Raw genomic sequence first — 20,281 nt, forward strand, 5'->3', positions numbered from 1 at the left:
AAAAAAAAAAAAAAAGAAATGATTTTAGATTTACAGATAAGTTGCAAACACAGTATAGTTTCTTATCTACACCCAGGCTCACCTAATGTTACGTTGTTATAATAAGGGTTCTGGTACTATTTTTGACCCCGCCACCCTGTCCCTGTGGTCACTAGTGCTGCTGAATATGTTCTGTCTGACCCTCTAGGTCCACACTCATCCTCCATACCCTCTTGCTTGCCACAGGAGCCGACTGGCCTCTTCTGGCTTCGTATTAGATCCACCAATGAAAGCAGCAGAAAACTGGAGGGCAGGTATTTATTTCCATCCCCCACTCCCCAAAACTTTCTGCAGAAACATCCCGTTACCAAAGGCTGCAATAAAAGCCCCTGCTCCATCTCTTCAACTCCAACTATCTTTCTATCTGCGTTTCTGTTCCCACTTCCTGGCCCCTTCAGGCCTAGAAGTGGTGAGAAATCTCTGCTGTCACTAGTCCTGGGATGCTTTGGCATCCCCAGTTCTTCTCTTAACTCTGCCCACATCTTTTAAACAACTCCTTTATTAAATTCCCCTCAACAGCCCCAAAGGACCATGCAATCTGATTTTTTCCAGGGACAATGACTGATAACGTAACCAAAGTGATATTACCTTAAAATCGACATTCTCTTAAGGGAATATATCCTCTTACCCTGACACACCAAGTAGAGATTATTTACATAAATGTTTCTACTATGTGGAGTTCCAAATCATACCACTCGCAAGTCCAATTTGATGAATCAATGCCTGAAATTACTTCACACCTTTACCTTACACAAGAGTCAAGGAAACAATTACAGCACAGCCAATAAGCTGCCATGTATATGAAAAATATCTAGTGATAATCAATAGGGCTTGAGCCGGAACCTGGTCCTCCAGAACCAGTACAGGCAGGAATTTGTCCTTTGCCTACCCTCTACCCCCATCATCTGATACCCATTCTGGCCATTTGAGTGCTTTGGACAGAAACTGTCATTTCAGCTAGAGGAGAATTCCCTCTCTAGTCAGGGATTTGAAATCACTATCTACCGTTTTACATTTTGAACTACAATAGAATGAATATAGGTTATTCATATAGATAACAGATGGCTTAAAAGTGAGAGCTATGAGACATACCAGGCAATTTCAGCCCCACAACTAGATTCAATATTTAGTTAGCCCATTCAGAGTAGGATGGGACAAGCTTTAATTCTGCACCCAATTTCCTTAACCAGACTCTTCACCTGTCCAACTACTTCTTCACAGATGATAAAGATGAACATCTTTGGTTAGGATACCTGCAGCATCCACCCTGATTAAAGAGCGAGGGACCCAGATTTGAAGATCTAAGGCGCCGGAGTCAAAGGAAGTGGACTAGATCTCCGGCACAATGACAAATGCAGAGAGAATTATGAAAGGAGACCAAGCAGTACCCTATAGACTCCCATCACTGCTCCGCCAGGTAGCAGCCAGCTGGAACACTAAGTCCTCACCCAGAAAACCTTAAACTGAAAGTTGTACTCTTCCCCCGCCCCCCCCCCCAAATATGGATTTCATTTTCTTAACATCTCCTTCAGGGTTGTACAACATACTACCTCTTTTACACCCATCAAGCTAAAATTTGAAAGTATTTTAGCCTTTCTACCGTGGAACAAAGAAACAAAGCTTCCTCTGGAGAACAAAATATATTATGGCCAATAGAAAATTAAAGAAAACATTTTAAAATGCCAACATCAGGGGGGAAATTTTTTTTTTTTCCTTTTAGGGCATTTCCCTACTCTTGTACAACAATTGATAACTACAGAGGAAAGTAAGCAACAATTCAGTTCTGCCCTTCTGTGGCACATGAAATTCAGCCACCCACAGGCACATTTTAAAATAAGTCAGAGTCCATTGCCATAATTCAAAAAAGCAACACACGGTATATTTACTTCTGAAATTTATTTCAGGTGACAGGACACCCACAGACTAACAAAATAAACATAAAATTAAATAGTATCCCCCAAACCCAATTCTACTTCCTAACAAAAGCAGATGATGATTTAGCTACCAAGCTTCATCTATATTAGTATGTCCATGCAATTGACCTCTTTCTCCTATGCCCCCACCCCAACCCCTGCAAATTTGAGAGCCATTTTAACAGCAGCACTAAAATGATTTCTCCCTTGAAGATTTGAAGACAGAACACCTGAGATGGATACACCCAATACAGAGAGTGTAAGAAGAGATTAAGAAATATAAGCAGGGCTTTTAATGATACAATTCTATAGCTGGAGAAGGGGAAGGAAGTAAAAGGGGGTGGGTGGATCAATATGCAGAAGAAAAACAGGAGGGGTTAATTTACCTTGAAAATAACCAGTATTCTATTTGTCCAGGCCCAATAAGAATTTGTGCCAAGCAATTTCATTCATTTCACAGTGCCTAGAACACTGATGACTGTGTGGTAAATATTAAACAAATACTTGTTGGTTCATGAAAATGTACATGGCAACGCCGTGTACATACAGGAAACAGAAACTCAAGGTGGTCAGACAAATTTGAAAGCAATGCAAGCTTTGGTTCTCCATGTCAATAACATTTTCGAGGTACACAACTGGTGAAGCAAATGACAAAAATTTGCCACATCCATAGTTCAACATGTTGTTCCTCTTTGAGTGCTAAAACTTTATTTGTAAAAGAAAAGCTAAGATTAGGTTAAAATATTGTTAATTATATATACACGATATAATTTTAAAGACCAGTAAGTTTTATTGCTTAATAAATCTTTTTTTTGAATTAAAAAGGTTACTTGCTCAGGTTGTTTACATTTATAACAGCAATATGTCACTTGAAACCTTTAACACATAAGCACCCATTTGCTAAACTAAAGCTAGACCTGAACTTTTAGTCGTGCCCTATGCTTTTAAATTAACCCTTCTAAATACATACAAAGCTCCCAACACAGACTGTTAGCTTATAACCGAATTAGGTTACTGCTAAATGCTCATTAGGCAAACTACTGAAAATAAAGAAAACATGCATATTGCTACAGCTCTATGAATGCCAAAATTAAAAATGATACAATGAGAATTTGGGATTAAGCAATGATAATTTGGCTGATCTCGATGGCTTACATATTTTAAGTTGAACTAAAACCTCTAAGGACCTTTTCCTTTGGAAAGCAAAACCACACATTTTAAAATAGTATCTAATGGAAGGTCTATTAAAATCACAATGGATCATAGCTGTCAACTTCAAATAGTGTCTCCTTAAGAGCTTAAGTTTACACACTGGTGCAACACCACAAAGGCAGATGCTACAAAGGGATCTACAAAGAAAAACAAATTTTATTCACAACACTTTGCATGTAAACTTTTCCTTCTGCAGACTTGTGTGGAGTTGAAAATAAAGGATGCTAATATGCACATCATGCAGCACATCAAAAAAAGAGAGAGAGAGAGAGAGAAACACTTCGGTTGAGTGAAAATTCATTTATCTACTGAAAATCCGGGAGAATTCACATCCACTGTACTCCAAATTTACTCCTAAGTGACAGAAAAATACTATATGAAATGGCAAAAAATTAAATATGATTTAATCGATAGCTGATTACCTTTAAAACTTTGGGCTTCTTTTCCCTCTGGGGCCTCTTGTTTTCTTTTATAACCTAAAAAAAATCAAATTGCAAAATGAGCCTCCATTTAAGAAAAAAAAATTAGCTCCCACCCCCCCAAAATTTTTGGCTATTTCTCTATAAAACTACTTAGACCATTTAAAATCATCAACATGTTTGCTAGGCAGAACCTAAAGAGCTTATGTAAAATGTATACTTTAAAAGTCACTGAAAAAAAGCCTTGCATAAAGATGAAGTAGGGAAATACCCTTTTTTCCCCTTAAAGTCTGTCTTAATTAGCCTCTGCATTCTTCACAGCGAAGCCCACGAGGTAGCCATCTTGCTTGCTTCTGCAGAGGAAGCCTCTACAGTGGAACAGTTCTGCAAACTGCTTTTTGGTATTATTATCATGGTGTTTAAAGGCAGCCCTGGCCTGCCAGCACTGTAGACGTGCTGGGCATGCCTTTTGCAAAAACAGCCCCACAAAGAGTGCAGCCAATGGCAATGCAGAGCTTAGCAACTCCAAAGTGATCTTCTCTGCTAGCCTTCCTAGACAAAGGATCTCCTGTGCGGCTCCGCTCTCACCACAGGACACAGGCAGCCACAAGCTGCGACATGGAGTGCGCTGCAGAGGATCTGGTCGCGCCGAAATCACAGGAGGCTTCAGCAAAAACAATGCACACAAATCCCCCAGGTCTCCACCATCGGATCGATGGCGGAGGCTCCCTGATTAGTAACCTCTTGGCGGCTCCGAGGGCAGGTCTGCGCGGGGGGAGGGGTGCGCGGCTCTGCCTCCAACGTACAGGAGATATAACTGAGCCGAGGGGGGCATTTGGGCTTGCTGAAACTCTGGAAGGTATTGTGCATTTTTACTTTATAAGGCAAGGCTAAATATTGGCGATATTTAAGGCAGGGAGGTTATGTGAGGACAGTGTAGGCTCAGCTGTTGGGCTGCGTGTCTCATTCCCCGGGAACCACACCTCTTTGCAGCAGGCGCTTTGCCCAGAAACACAGCAATTTGATTTCTGTCAATAAATGTCCAATGACAAAGGCGGATTAAAAAATACTAATGAAGCCACTTAAAAGGAAAAGGACAGGATGAGGACAAGGAGAGGGGGAGGAGTTTTCAAAATACACTTGCCACTCTGAGTGGCTGGAGAGAAAAAGATTTCTCTCTCTTGCTCTGGACATTTCTGGTGACCTTCATTTCCTCAAGAAATCCCTCCCGTTCAGAAGGCGGGCTCATACCTTTGGGGGAAAAAGGGGTACCTTTGGCTCCTCTGTCTCCCAAGATCATCAACTGTCACTGAGCATCTCTCCCTGGAGCTGCCAAGTAGGTCCCCCCGCTGAGCCTGTCCGCCCACCCGGCTGATGGTCAGACGGGGCCACCCACTTCCCGGGGATTGGGAGCTGCGCCAGAGGCGGCACTAGCAGCCACCCACACTCACGCACCTGGACTGCCACTGCGCCCGGTGGGTGGTAGGCACTGAGAAAGCTGGGCACCGTAGTTGGAACTTGCCAGTCCCTGAGAATGCCAGAGCCAGAGGAGTTTAGCTCCTTCTCGCGAGCCCCCTGGCCAGGCAACCGTGGCAGCAGAGAAAGAACCAGGACAGCTGCTGTGAGCTGGCAGGTCTCAAGGTCACTGCCAAAATGTAGTGCAGAGACCGGTCACAGTCCCATCACAGCCACCTTGACAGCTGCACAGATCTTGGGAAGAAGCCTCAGCTCCATCCTCACAGGGCCAAAGTTTCAGCAACACATTTAGGGGATTGGCAGGAGGGCCTCCTTGGCTGCTCAGCCAAAGATGGGTTTTCCACTTGCAGTTGGATGCAGAACAGATTCCCACAACCAGAAATCAGGAACAGAGTGAGGGCCGGAAGGCCTGTGTTTCATCACCCGGGATTCCTAGCCTTTCGGTTTGCCACAAAAGCACGCTTTCCTTGTTGGAATGGTTAAGGCCAACATGCACTGTTTTCCCACGTTAAACTACCTCTCCCTCACCTACCCACTCTCAAAATTTTTAACAAATATAAAAACCAAGCCTCTTTGTAGCAAAACCGGTGGATTCTGACCTAAACACATCCATCAGGCCAACTTAATACTGAGCCCACACTAAGAAGCTCTCTGTGGCAAACGAAGCAAAACCATGAAATAGGTAGAAAAACAGGACCTAAAACACAGCAAGACTAGGAAATGCCCTAAACCCTTCTTTTTCTTTGAAGTGTGTGTGCGCTCGCATAACATACACGCGCGCATGCGCGATAAAATATACGTAACATACAATCTGCCCTTTTAACCATTTTTAAGTGTACAGTTCAGTAGCGTTAAGTACATTTACAATGTTGTGAAACTATTCCCACTCTCCATTTCCAGCACCTTTTCATTATCCCAGACACTCTGTATCCATTCAACAATAACTCATCTGCCTTCTCTCAGTCCTTGCTACCTTCGATTTTGCTTTTTGTCTCTATAAATTCGCCTATTCTAGTATCTCATATAAGTGGTATCACATATTTGTCCTTTCGGGTCTGGCTTATTCCAGTTTGCATAATGGTTTCAAGCTTCATCCATGTTGTAAGATGTATCAGAATTACATTCTGTTTGGAGGCTCAATAGTTTTTCACTGTGTGTATATACACCAAACTTGTTTATTCTTCCGTTGGGTTGTTCCCACCTTCTGTCTATAGTGAGTAATACTGCTGTGAACATGGGTACGAGTATCTATTTGAGTCCCTGCTTTCAATTCTTCTGAATATATACCTAGGAGAAGAACTGCTGGATCACATACTTCTTTTTAAATATTTAAGGAACCACCAAACTTTCTAGAGTGGCTATTCCATTTTACATTCCTGTCAGCAGTGCACACATGGGTAGCCCTACATTTCTTAAAGTTCCTTGCATTTCAATTAAATTATGCCTCTCCCCCTTGAATACCTGAATACAATTTTTTAAAAGCATCAACATTTTTCCAGCTTGATTGCTCAATATTTAGTAAAGTGATCCATGATATATAATACATATAATTATAAAATTAAAAACAAGCTATTACCTCTGCGATCCATGTTTGTCTCAATAAAATAAAATAAAATCAGACTCGGAGTGTTGGGTATACTGAATATTCACAACAGTGAGAAGTCCACTTTTTAAAGCCCCATTGACAAGCATTTTCATTGCATGGAACACTCATGAAGCCATACAACACTGCACTTGGCAAACTAAGCAAACACTGGAGGTCTGTGTGCAGTGTTCTGTAAAATGAATTAATAAATAAAGCCACAGCTCATCTCAACTAAATACGAGGGTTAATTAAAGTGACCACAGCTAACATTAACTCAAAATATCCAAGTGATACTACGCTATGAAGATCTGCACTTGTTTGAACACAGAAGAGATTCGTAACCTATATTGGTTGTGACCATCTGCTCTAAATCCTGTACTTACTGATTTGACAGTCTCTCAGCTCAGGGCTTAGGTGATGGTGAGCTTTGATGGAGAAAATAATCAGACATTACTAACAAAGAAATTGGAGGGCAGGAGAGCCATTCCCATTCTCTTATTATTTAGGGCAAAGTGCATACAACTAGATTCTGTTGGAAGAATGGCAAGTCAGAAACTAAGAAACCCTGTGTTGTAGTCCTACTTATTCAGAACTTGTTTCTGTCTCTTAAATTTATTTGTTTTTCTCACAAGGAATCATGATTATTAAGTTGCAAAAGATGTATTTAATTTTGTAATAACTCTAGAGTATTAGGTTCCTTCAAATATTACAAAATGAGATCTCTTTTCTCTTAAAACTCACAATTATAGAACTAAAAAAGAACATCAGAGAAAAATGAGTCTAACCACATTATTTCACTGATAAACTAAGGCTTAAAGAAATCACATTGCACAGCAAGTTAGAACTTAACTTGAGCTGAGGTATAACCAACTGTCTACACTACTTTCTCTGTAACTCCTCCTAATAACCTTTAAGATTGAAACATCTTCAAAACCACACACTAAGTTTTTTTTTGTTTTGTTTTTCTTTTCTTTCTTGAGAGAGAGAGAGCACAAGTTGGGGGAGGGAAAGAGAGAAGCAGAGTCTCCTGCTGAGCAGGAACAGGGCTCTCATCCCAGGACCCTGGGATCAGGATCTGAGCTGAAGACAGACGCTTAACCTACTGAGCCACCCAGGCACTCCCACGCACTTAGGATAGAGGAGTAGTGGCTCAGATTTCTCCAAGACTGGTATTTAAATGAAAATCACATTAGGTGTGCTTTTAAAAAAATAAATTTTGTGCCCTCAGATAAATTAATGAATAATTTCAAAATTCCACTTCTCTTTCTAAGTATAAACCACTCTGCATCCACAAGAAACTAGACATATGAAACACTGCCTAGGAGGAGTTTTCTTCTAAGGTAATTTCAAGCGATCACAGTTCCTCAAAGTTGACACCTCTCCAGCAGCACAAAATCCTTCCAGTATTAGCCACACTCTCCTCTCCCATGAAATCCTTCTATATATTTCTCTTTTCTCATATTGTTGGGGGCAGGGAGTGGTCATAGCTTTTGCTGTGACACCTGGGTAAAGATATTTCAAGTACCGTATTTTATAAATTTTAAACCATTAAAAATAAGAAAAGGACAGCTCATTCCTTTCACAATTCTAACAGAGATCTTAAAAGTTAGCTTGGTTTTATTTCTTGTGAGACAGAGAAACTTCAGATTAACAGGAGATCTTCCTGGGTGATTGGGTAAACAATAATAGTCTGGGTACAGGGGGCCGATCTCCTCACACAGCCTTTCCCTGGCTTCCCTCCCCCACTTCCTTCCCTGAGGCTTATCTGCAGAAGCTCTTTTTCCTTCTAAGGGGCCAGGTCTATCTAGTGACTACCCCATTCCCTCTAGCAGTCCTGCTTACTGCTGGTAAAAACAACGGCTCTTCAATAACAAGAATTAAGGAATAAGCGATGGTTTTCAATAGTTGCCAAGTGAGAACTGTTGACAATGAGGTGAACCAGAGATAATGCCAGAGACTAATGGGGCTGAAATATCACCTCTCCTCAATTTCTCAGCCATTCTCAGTACTACCTTGAAATCGACAAGCCTACTCCATTACAGTCCAGATTCATAATTTGGACAGAGAAATCCAATAAGAGTATCAATGGGTTTTTGTCAAAAACAAAGAAATCACAAAGGATGATGCTATTGAGAAAAATGTCCCCTTTTATGAATGATATATTGAAGTTTGCTTCTTATTATTTGCTAGTCTGTCCCATGTATTTTGTAATCAATAATAGCCTTTTTTTAAAAAGGAATTTCTGTATCTTTGGGCTCCTTATCCCTGTCATTCACGCTAGAGAGCTGACACTAGATAGCATTGTACCCTCAGTTTTTAAATAATCCAATTGTCTCATCAAGTCTAATAGCAAAATCATAAAAATTTATTGTTTCACTGAGAAGCTCAAATCATTTTACACCCACGCAACTTCTTTTTTTTTAAGATTTTATTTATTTATTTGAGAGAAAGAGACAGAGAGAGCATGAGCGGGGAGAGGGGCAAAGGGAGAGGGAGAAGCAGGCTCCCTGCTGAGAAAGGACCCCCCACCCCCACCCCCACCCCCACCATGTGGGACTCAATCCCAGAACCTGGAATAATGACCTGAGCCGACGGCAGATGCTCAACCAACTGAGCCACCCGGGCGCCCCTCATCCAGACAACTTCTCTTTCTGAGAAAGTTAGATCTAGTTACCCCCTAAGTTTAGCAAAATCAAAATTATTGACCTCACATCCAAAAACATTTTCTTTAAAAAGTGTTAGTTCATTTTTTTTACAATGGACTTCCCCATTTAAACCCTTAAACAACTTAATAATAAAAAAATAATTAAAAACCCATACAACGACTTAATAAATGTTGGGGACTTTCAGTATGCAGGAATGGTGCTGGGCCATGGGGCGCTTGGGTGGCTCAGTCGGGTACGTGTCTGCCTTCAGCTTGTGTCTGCCCTGTGTCCAGCCCTGGGTTGGGCTCCCTGCTCAGTGGGGAGTCTGCTTCTCCTTCCCCCTCTACCCTTCCCGCTGCACATGCATGCTCGCTCTCTTTCAAACAGATAAATAAAATGTAAAAAAAAAAAAAGTGGTGCTGGGCCTGCCCACCCAGAACCTACCAACTGAGGAGAGACACAAACTGACAATCATGATGCAGTGTAGAATGGAGATGCGCCCAGAAAGCTATGAAAGGCAGAGAAGGCTTCTCAGGGAAGTGACTTTTCCACTGAAACCTAAAGAGGATAAGCAGGAGTTGGTGAAATTTAGAGGGAAGGAAGGAAGAGAAGTGCCCCCGATGAAAGTAACAGCATGTGCAAGGACACCGGTAGCATTGTGGCTAAGGAAAAGTCACACTAGAGTATGGCTGTGAAGAGGCAAAGGGGACAATGCACATAAAAGGCTGGTCCCTGAGCTTGCACATGAAGAGATGTAATCAGCTTTCAGTTCTCTACCATTCCAGTTTGAAATGTGGCTTTTTTTGTTCCATCCTTCAATTTTCCATAATTAGTCCTTTCAAAAGCCCACTAGGATAGTCCTGTTAAATCATCACAAATATCGGCTACTTTTTCAAGGGAAGAACTAAGAGAGGCGATTGGTTTGGCTGAGATCTTTAAAACCCTGGTTTTTAAGATAGAAAGCACCCTTGTATAAGTAAGTCTCCTGATCAGAGAAAGGCATATTTTGGAAATGAATGTATGTAAAATTTTTGTTAAGATCGGTTATTCAAGAAGGGTTAACTCCTTTTTCTTTTTTTTAAGATTTTTTAAAATTTTATTTTAAAGAATGAGAGAGAGAGCACACAAGCTGGGGAGAGGGGCAGAGGCAGAAGCAGTTTCCCCCAAAGAGCAGGAAGACCGATGAGGGGCTCAATCTCATCATGACCTGAGCCGAAGGCAAACATGCAACCCACTGAGTCACCCAGGCACCCCAAGAAGGGTTAACTCCTTTAATTTTTGAGGTTATTTATCAGAGTTTCACACAATCTATAGAGAAGAAAGCTTGTCTGCCAGGAAATAAGTTATTCTTTCAGCTGAGTATACTGGACAGATGCTTTTTATGTTTGGAGTAAGGGGTAACCTTTGTTCATTCCAGGAATAGGATAGAGAATACACACTATATTGGAGACACTTCTTAATACCTTTGGGATCTCTGATTTAATGAATAATTCCTGTCCACGGAGCTTAACCCCGCTAGAGAGAAGACAGGAATTATCATTTTTTTCAGGAAGAACAGAAAAACAAAACCCAAAAAACTTGCTATTGAGCCTGTAATATTTGTAATAATAGAATGCCTAAAATCAAAAATTTTTTCCAAAGTCTTGTCCGATTTTCCTGACAGTCAAACACTTATTCAATGAGCACATTATCTCTTATTTAAAATAAATAAATTGTCCTCGAGGTTCTTACTAGAGACAGTTTTTGGTTTTTGTTTTTTTTTAAGATTTTATTATTTATTTGACAGAGAGAGAGATAGCCAGCGATATAGGGAACACAAGCAGGGGGAGTAGGAGAGGAAGAAGCAGGCTCCCACTGAGCAGGGAGCCTGATGTGGGGCTCTATCCCAGGACCCTGGGATCACTCCCTGAGCTGAAGGCAGATGCTTAACGACTGAGCCACCCAGGCACCCTTTTACTAGAGACAGTTCTAACATGCTACTATATCTGTGTTTGAAGGGGATCTTTTCATACTTTTGCAAAGTAAAACCCTTCAGAAATACCTTGTGAAGTCAGAAGATATACTTGCCATAGCAAAAGACCCAAAAGGTTATTTTCATCACACTTCGCCTTAGAAATCAACAAGTATAAGAGTGACTGGGTAGCTCAGTCATTCGAGTGACTGCTCTTGATTTCCCTCAGACCAGGACCTGGGGGTGCTGGGATACAGCCCTGCATCTGGCTCTGTGCTGAGCAGGGAGTCTGCTTGAGATGCTCTCTCTTCCTCTCCCTCTGCCCTTCCCCACCCCCCACCTCCCCGACATACTCTTTCAAATAAACAAAGTCTTTTTTTTTTTTTTAAGATTTTATTTATTTATTTGACAGAGAGAGAACAGAAGCAGAGGGAGCAGCAGGCATAGGGAGAGGGAGAAGCAGGCTCCCCACGGAACTCAAGGCAGGGCTCAATCCCAGGGCCCTGGGATCATGACTGGAGCCTAAGGCAGACCTTAACTGACTGAGCTACCCAGGTGCCCCTAAAGATTTTATTTTTAAGTAATCTCTACAGTCAACGTGGGGCTCCAGCTCACACCCCAAGATCAAGAGTGGAATGCTCTAACAACTGAGCCAGCCAGGTGCCCCCATAGATATTCACTCTTAATACTAGTTAAGAAAATGCAATTTCTCCCCAAAAGTGTTTGATTTCCCTGACTTCCAAATATTTAATCAATAGGCACATTAGCTCTTGTTGTTTAAAATAAATACATGGTTCTTATGGTTTTTTTCAAGATTTATTTACTTGTTTGAGAGAGTGAGCATGAGTGTCAGGGGGTAGGGAGGAGGAGGGGAAAGAATCTCAAGCAGATGCTGAGCTTGGAGCCAGATGTGGCGCTCCATCACAGCACTCTGAGATCATGACCTGAGCTGAAATCAAGAATCGATGTTTAAGCAACTGGGCCATCCAGGTACCCCTGATTCTTAATGTTCTACTATTGTTTATACACTGAACCCAGGAACCCCTCAAAATATTATTTTAAGCAAGATCAATAGGTCCCTGGTGGGTCCAAATCCCAATGATGCTATTAAATATGGCGCCTTGAGCAAATCAGCCTCCCAAAGACTCAGTGAAGGAAGCTGACATTAGGGTTAAATGACTATGAAGAGTATGTGATATGGCTAACCAACCCTAACCCTAACCTGTTGCATCAACAGAGAACCATGACTGTTACTAGTTAAAAAAACTGTATACAAAAAACAGTGTAATTAAAAAAAAATGTAGGGGCTCCTAGGTGACTCAGCCAGCTGAGTGTTTGCTTTAATGAGCGCTTGCTCATGATCTCAGGGTCCTGGGATTGAGCCCCATGTTGGGCTCTCTGCTCAGCGGGGAGTCTGCTTCTCCCTCTCCCTCTGCCCTGACCCCCCCAACCCGCTCATGCTCTCTCTCTCAAATAAATTACATTTGATTTTAAATTTTAAAAGAAAAAAAATGTAAAGAAACAACGACTGTTTGCAAGAATGTAGAAAAAAAGGAACACTCATGGACTGCTAGGGGGAACACAGACTGGGGCAGCCATTGTAGAACACAGGATGGAGCTTCCTCAAAAAATTTAAACTAGAGCTACCCTAGGATCCAGTAATTCCACTACTGTGTATTTACCCAAAGAATATGAACACACTCATTTGAAATTATATACATGCCCCAATGTTTACTGCAGCATTATTTATAATAGCCAAATTATGGTAGCAGCCCAAGTGCCCACTGATAGATGAATGGATAAAGATATTAGTGAGCTGTAAAAAAGAATGAAATCTTGCCATTTGCAACAACATGGACGGATCTAGAGAGTACAATGTTAAGTGAAATAAGTCAGAGAAAGATAAACACTGTATGATTTCACTCATATGTGGAATTTAAGAAACAAAGGGAAAAAAAAGAAACAAACGAAAAAAAGTGACTCTTAACTACTGAGAACAAACAGATGGTTACCAGAGGGGAGGTGGGTGGGGGGTGAAATGGGTGAAGGGATTAAGAGTACACTTATTATGGGGGCGCCTGGGTAGCGCAGTCGTTAAAGCATCTGCCTTCGGCTCAGGGCGTGATCCCGGTGTACCGGGATCGAGTCCCACATCAGGCTCCTCCACTATGAGCCTGCTTCTTCCTCTCCCACTCCCCCTGCTGTATTCCCTCTCTCGCTGGCTGTCTCTCTGTCACATAAATAAATAAAATCTTTAAAAAAAAAAAAGATTACACTTATTATGATGAGCACTGAGTGATATATAGAATTGTTGAATCACTATATTGTACACCTGAGACTAATTTAGCACTGTATGTTAACTATATGGAATTTTAAAAAATGTAATGAAAAAAAATTTAATGAGCAATTAAAATTCATTTAATATAAAAACTGAAGATATTCAAGCACACACCATTTTGGGACATTAGAACCTCTCCCAGATAAATCCAGTATTAACAAGATTTCTGCTAGAGTTGGGCATTCTAATTTCACCATTTCATTACAACACAATCCTACATTTATTTGTTAAGAAGAACATGAAACTTTCACTTTCACTGATAACAGAATTGATAATTTGGATCAACAATCCTGCTAAAGACAATTAGAAAATCTACACCAAACATAAGAACATCTGCTTGGAGACATAGAAGAGTGAAAAATTGCTGTGATAGCATAGAATTGCCATACCAAGATTCAGAGGGAAAGGAGTTCCAGGGAGGGTAAAAATATTTTAAGTAAAAATATAAAATAGAGGGAAACAGCTAAAAAGATGGTTAAAGAGAACTTAGAGCAGTTCAAAATTTGATTCAGGTCAAAAAAGAATGATACTTTTGCGAAACGAACCCATAAGACTCTTGTTTAAACAACTTCTCTTTCAAAGTTTCACAAGTCTGAAAGCATCAATACCCTTAATGTGACTATTCACAAGTTCGCCTCTTGGTCCCACTCATTCCATCCTCTGGGTTCTTCATGTTTTGATTGTTGCCCTCGCTCAAGAACATGGTGGTAAAAATGAGCACATACCATTCAAGCCAAGGGTTCTAAACCCAGATCCACCGTGTGGTCTTAGACAAAGTTAACTTTGCCTCTCTAAACTTCAGTGTCTTACTTTATACCTTGGGGGAAGAATGTATATTTCATAGGCGTGTTGCAAGGATTAAATGAGACAATGAGTATGTCAGTGCTTAAAACAGTATTGGGCACTTAGTAAGTACTCAAAACATGATCTCTGTTATTAACCCCTTCAGATATCAATGTTTACTGCATACAGTTCCACATCAATGATCAGCATCATTCAATTCAACCAACATTTGTTTGGTGGCTACCAAATGCCAGGCACCGCACAGGGAAAATGAAGGGCAAGGAAAAAAAAAAAAACCCAGCCTCTTCAGTCAAGCCAGTGACATTTCTACAAAACAAAAAGTAAAGTTCACTTAGAGCTAAATGACACAATAAAAAGAGAGATTAAGCACAGCAACCAAAGAAAAAGATAACTAAAAGCGAATTCATCAAAATTGAAAATTTCTGTTTCAAAGGACCTATCACAAGAGTGAAAAGACAACTCCCAGAAAAATATTTGTAAGTCATCTATCTGATTGGGGTCTAGTATACAGAACATACAAAGCACATTTGCAATTCAACAGAAAACAAGCCAATTCAAAGAAAGACAAAGGACTTTGCTACAGTCTGAATGTTTGTGTCCCCCCAAAATCTATGTTGAAATTCCAATGCCCAATATGGTATTAGAAGATGCGGCCTTTGGGAAGAGCTTAAGTAGTAAGAGTAGAACCCTCACGAATGGGATTAGTGCCTTAAAACAGAAGCTCCGAAGAGATCCCTAGCCTATTTCACCAAGTGAGGACACGATGAGAAGGCACCAACTATAAATCATGAAGAGGGCCTTCACCAGAATTTGACCGTGCTGGTACCTTGATCTTGAACTTCCCAGCCTCCAGAACTGTGAGTGATATACTTCTGTTATTCATAAGCTACCTGTCTGTAGTATTTTGTTACAGCAGCCTGAAAGGACTAAAACAGAATTGCAAAGTATTCATAAAAGAGATACAAATAGTCTAGAAGCACATGAAAAGATGCTTGACCTCCTTAATCATTAGAGAAATGCAAATCAAAACCATCATGAGATACCACTTCACACTCACTAGGACAGCAATAATCAAAAAGTCAGATAATAAGTGTTGGTGAGGATGCAGAAAAATCAGAACCCTCATACATTGCTGGTTGGAATCCAAAATGGTACAGCTACTTTGGAAAACAGTTTGGTAATTTCTTAAATTTAAACAATTACCATTTGACCCAGCAATTCCACTTCTAGGAATATACACAACGTAACTGAAAACACATGTCTACACAAAAACCTGTACACAAATGTTCATAACAGCATTACTCATAATAGGCAAAAATTGGAAACAACCTAAAAGTCCATGAACTGATGAACGTTTATACAAAATGTGGTTTATTCATACAACGAAATATTATTCAGCCATTAAAGAGAAGAAAATACTGATATATGGTACAACATGGATGAACCTTGAAAGCATTATGCTAAGTGAAAGAAGCCCGACACAAAAGACCAAATATCGTATGACTCCATTTACATGAAATGTCCAGAATAGGCACGTCCAAAGAGACAAAAAGCAGATTAGTGGTTGCCAGGAGCTGGGGGAGGGGAGAATGGAGTGACTGCTGAGTGGCAGAGGATTTCTTCTAGAATAATGAAAATGTTCCAGAATTAGATTGTGGTGATGGTTGCACAACCTTGTAAACATATTAAAAATCACTGACTTGTGCACTACTAAAAGAGAGAATTTTATTATGTGAACTCTATCTCAATTTTTTAAAAAAAGAGATTGTTTAATTCTCCTTTATCACAGTGAAGACAGTGCCTCTACTACTTGCTAGCCATGGAGAATCAAACACTATTTTTAAAAGTGGGTTTCTATTCCCCAGTCTGCAAAATGAGAGTCCTTAATACTTATACTTCATCAATCACGAATATGGTAACATTAAGCCTTTTAGCACAGTGTCTAGCCCATAGTAGACCCTCAATAAATGTTAATTTCTTTCTTCTCTTTCCTTTGTCAGTTTCCTATTTCAAGTCAAAGAAGCTTATATTTTGTCAAAATCTTACGTACACAATGAGCAATGAAGACAGAGTCCCCTAAGTTATTAGTTCTTTGAAAAAAGATAAAAATGCTATTATTTTGTTTTCCTTGTTTTATTGATTTTTGTTTAGCATCTCATAATGCGCTAGAAAATGAAACTAGGTAAATAAAGAAGGCATTTTAATTTCTGTGTTGCCTAGTAGACCAATCTCCCTATAATTCTGAATTAACTCCTAAACAAGTTACTTGTTGTAGAGAACACACACACACACACACACACATTTTCTTTTCTTCTCTTAAGATTTTTTTTTAAGATTTTATTTATTTATCTGACAGAGACAGCCAGCGAGAGAGGGACCACAAGCAGGGGGAGTGGGAGAGGAAGAAGCAGGCTCCTAGCGGAGGAGCCTGATGTGGGGCTCGATCCCAGAACGCTGGGATCACATCCTGAGCCGAAGGCAGACGCTTAACGACTGTGCCACCCAGGTGCCCCTCTTTTTAAAGATTTTTTATTTATTTATTTGAAATAGAGCGAAAGAGAGGGGGAAACAGGGTGGAGGGGTTGAGGGAGAGGGAGAAGCAAGTTCCCGGCTGAGCAGGGAGCCCGCTGCGGGGCTCAATCCCCAGACCTGGAGACCAAGACCCCAGTGGAAGGCAGATGCCCAACCAACCGAGCCACCCAGGTGCCACCCCCCCACACACACACACACTTTTCTTTCTAAACCTAAACTATATCAACTCCATCTAAAATGTCATGCCTCGCATAAACTATGGACTTCCACCGTCTTGTCCTCCCACTTCCTTTGCCTTGATCCTACTTTTGCTCTTTAACAGAAAACTCACCAGAGTGGTGTCGCACATGAAATCTGATATGAAAACAAGCTGTGTACTCTAAATGTTTAGAATACAGCAGAAACACCGAAACCTTCTCATTATACAAAGGCAAGAAAATAACTACACCATCGTCCTCTCACTGCAAACCACAACTATAATTCTGTATCACATGGGAACAGTGAAACCAGTTCATTCATAACACATCTTAATTCTCCAGCAGGAAAAATGCTTTTGCAGATATTACAAAATGGTGTGTACTGGCTACTTCTGAGGACTACAATTACTTTTCTCTAAATAACATGAATCAAGCGGCAAGAGGGAAATGGCTGAATGTAATGAAATGAATATACAAATCTCTTCAAGGATATAACAACTACCACCTTTAGGCACCTGGTATGTAGCAGGCACACTGCCAGGCCTTTTATAGACATCACTTCTGCTCCTTATGGCATCCCTCCTTCCCAAGCCTGTCTCACAGTGTTACAAATAGATCCATTCTCGCACTGATGACCACATGGGGGAATATCAAAACTCAGCATAACCGTTTTTTCTTTAACCATAGGAACACTTGTCAATTTCATGATTCTCTTACTTGTTTTTCTTTTGGGGAGTGGGAGACATGACTTACATTTCTATGAAATCTAATAAAAACTATGGACCATCTCTCCAGACAAATACATATAAAAATAATGTGTTGCAAACTAATATAACATTGTATGTTAACCATACTGGAATACACACACACACACACACACACACACACACACACACACACACACGTTGCATAAAATTTTGAAGGAATGAGATTGCAGACTATTAAAGGCCATCCACATTAAAAACCCTCCAGTGTAGGGGTGCCTGGGTGGCTCAGTTGACTGAGTGGCTCGCTCTTGATTTTGGCTCAGGGTTGTGAGATAGAGCCCCCCCATGGGGCTCACCACTCAGCCAGAATCTACTTGAGTTTCTCTCCCTCTGCCTTTCCCCTACCTCTCTCCCTCTCTCTCTCTCTCTCTGGAAAATAAATAAATATACCTTAAAAATAAGTATAAGTTCTATTTTTATGATTACTGAAATACTGTATGAGTGTTGGGATCATTCAAACTAGGATCTAATTCGTCTTAGGAATTCTTGTCGGGCAACCAAAAAAACATGTGGAAAGTTTAGCAGGACTAAAAAACTAATATAATATAATAACAGTGATTTTAAAATTCTGGTTTTTCCATGGTAGCTAAAAATTCACCAAGTACCTAATCTGATCTGGCTAGTATCCAGTCATTAGTTAGGGGATATGCTGAAATGCTACCTCAATCACCATCTTTGAGAAGGCAACTAAGATGTGTTAGCCAAAAAGAATGTAATAGAAACTTCAGTTTCTCATTTTTGAAGAAGGAAATAAACCTGACTTTCCAAAAAAAATCTGTACTATAAATACAAACCTTGGGTTTCTAAAAGTGGTAAAGATTTAGAAACCATTAGGCAATAACTCATTAGAAAAACACTAAACATTTTGATTATGCTAATACTTTTAGCTTGAAATAAAGGACGAATGATTCCAGTGTCAAGAAAATAATCTGAAAGGGAAACCAAGATTTATCCCGAAAAAAGTTCACTATCATACAAAAAACTGTAAGAAACTGAAGCAACCACCAATGAAAAATAATTTAGTAGGGCTATGTTCATTTACCTAAAAAAGTATTTTGCACATAGTTTTTAAATCTTTACAAAATGTTAATTACAAGGGAAAATGTGAAAAGAGAAGAAACACATTTATTCCATTTAACTTCAACTATGTTATTTTTTAAATGCAGAAAAAATACTGGAAGCAAATATGCCAGTATATCCATGATGGCTGCCTCTAAGTAGAATTATAGTTTTTTTTTTTCCTGCTCCTAAACTTTCTAAATGTAAATTATATTACTTTGACTTAGTATGCTGTATTACTTTTTAAAGTAACATAAGCTCTTTATATAAAAATTCAAACCACATAGAAAAATTTAAGTAAAAAATTTCAATCACCAATTTCCTAATATGCCCTTCCTCCATCCAAAAAAACTGTCCTTAGAGGTAAACACTTTCAACAGTTTTGTTTGGTAGGTGTCCTTCTAGAATTGTTTTTCCATTTAGAATTAGAAAAATACAGGATTTTGAGCAGTTCAAACTTTGCATCATGATATCACTCACAATCACAAGCGCATATGCCAGTAATTTTAAGCAACATAGGTAGCAGCTTTTTAACACCTATTTTAAAAAGCACTGTCTACATTACTAAAAACTTTTTTTTCGAGTCCTCTACTTGAATTTCTGTGATGGATATCCCATGATCCTAATCTTCAGTACTTGAAAATAATATTGATAGAAAAAAAACCAAAATGCTTTGGGGTTCTAGCCCAGAAGATGATATATTAAGTACATAATTGGATATAGTGATGATTTGTAGTGTGCTTCTTAAAAAGATACATTGAGGGTGCCTGGCTGCCTGGGTCAATAGAGCATGGGACTCTTGATCTCGGGGTTTTAAGTTCTAGTCCTAGATTGGGTACAGAGATTACTTAAAAATAAAATCTTTAGGGGCGCTTGGGTGGTGCAGTCGTTAAGCGTCTGCCTTCGGCTCAGCGCGTGATCTCAGCGTTCTGGGATCGAGCCCCACATCAGGCTTCTCCGCTATGAGCCTGCTTCTTCCTCTCCCACTCCCCCTGCTTGTGTTCCCTCTCTCGCTGGCTGTCTCTGTCAAATAAATAAATAAAATCTTAAAAAACAAAAAATAAAAAATAAATAAAATCTTTAAAAAAATGAAATCAAGGGCCCCTGGGCGGCTCAGTCCGTTAAACTGCTTGTGGCTCAGGTCATGATCTCAGGGTCCTAGGATGGAGCCCCGCATCCAGCTTCCTGCTCAGCGGGGAGTCTGCTTCTTCCACTCCCCCTCCCTCTCAACCTGCTCAGGCTCTCTGTTTTTAAAAAATTAAAAAAATAAATAAAACAAAATTTAAACTAAAAAGATACATTGGTATGTGAGAAATGTGCAGGAATCTTACATTTTTGATGAGA

The 20,281-nt window shown here is 40.1% G+C and overlaps 1 protein-coding gene across 1 annotated transcript in view; it reads right to left on the minus strand.

The window, feature by feature from the left end:
* TET1 (tet methylcytosine dioxygenase 1) overlaps window positions 1-20,281 on the minus strand; it is a 112,755-nt gene that overhangs the window by 82,568 nt on the left and 9,906 nt on the right. The window contains exon 2 of the mRNA XM_008695954.2: window positions 3,587-3,640. Coding sequence (XP_008694176.2) covers window positions 3,587-3,640 — 54 coding nt within the window. The remainder of the gene's footprint in view (window positions 1-3,586; window positions 3,641-20,281) is intronic.

Source organism: Ursus maritimus, unplaced genomic scaffold (genome assembly GCF_017311325.1).
Source record: "Ursus maritimus isolate PB19 unplaced genomic scaffold, ASM1731132v1 scaffold_7, whole genome shotgun sequence".
Classification (NCBI taxonomy): Eukaryota; Metazoa; Chordata; class Mammalia; order Carnivora; family Ursidae; genus Ursus; species Ursus maritimus.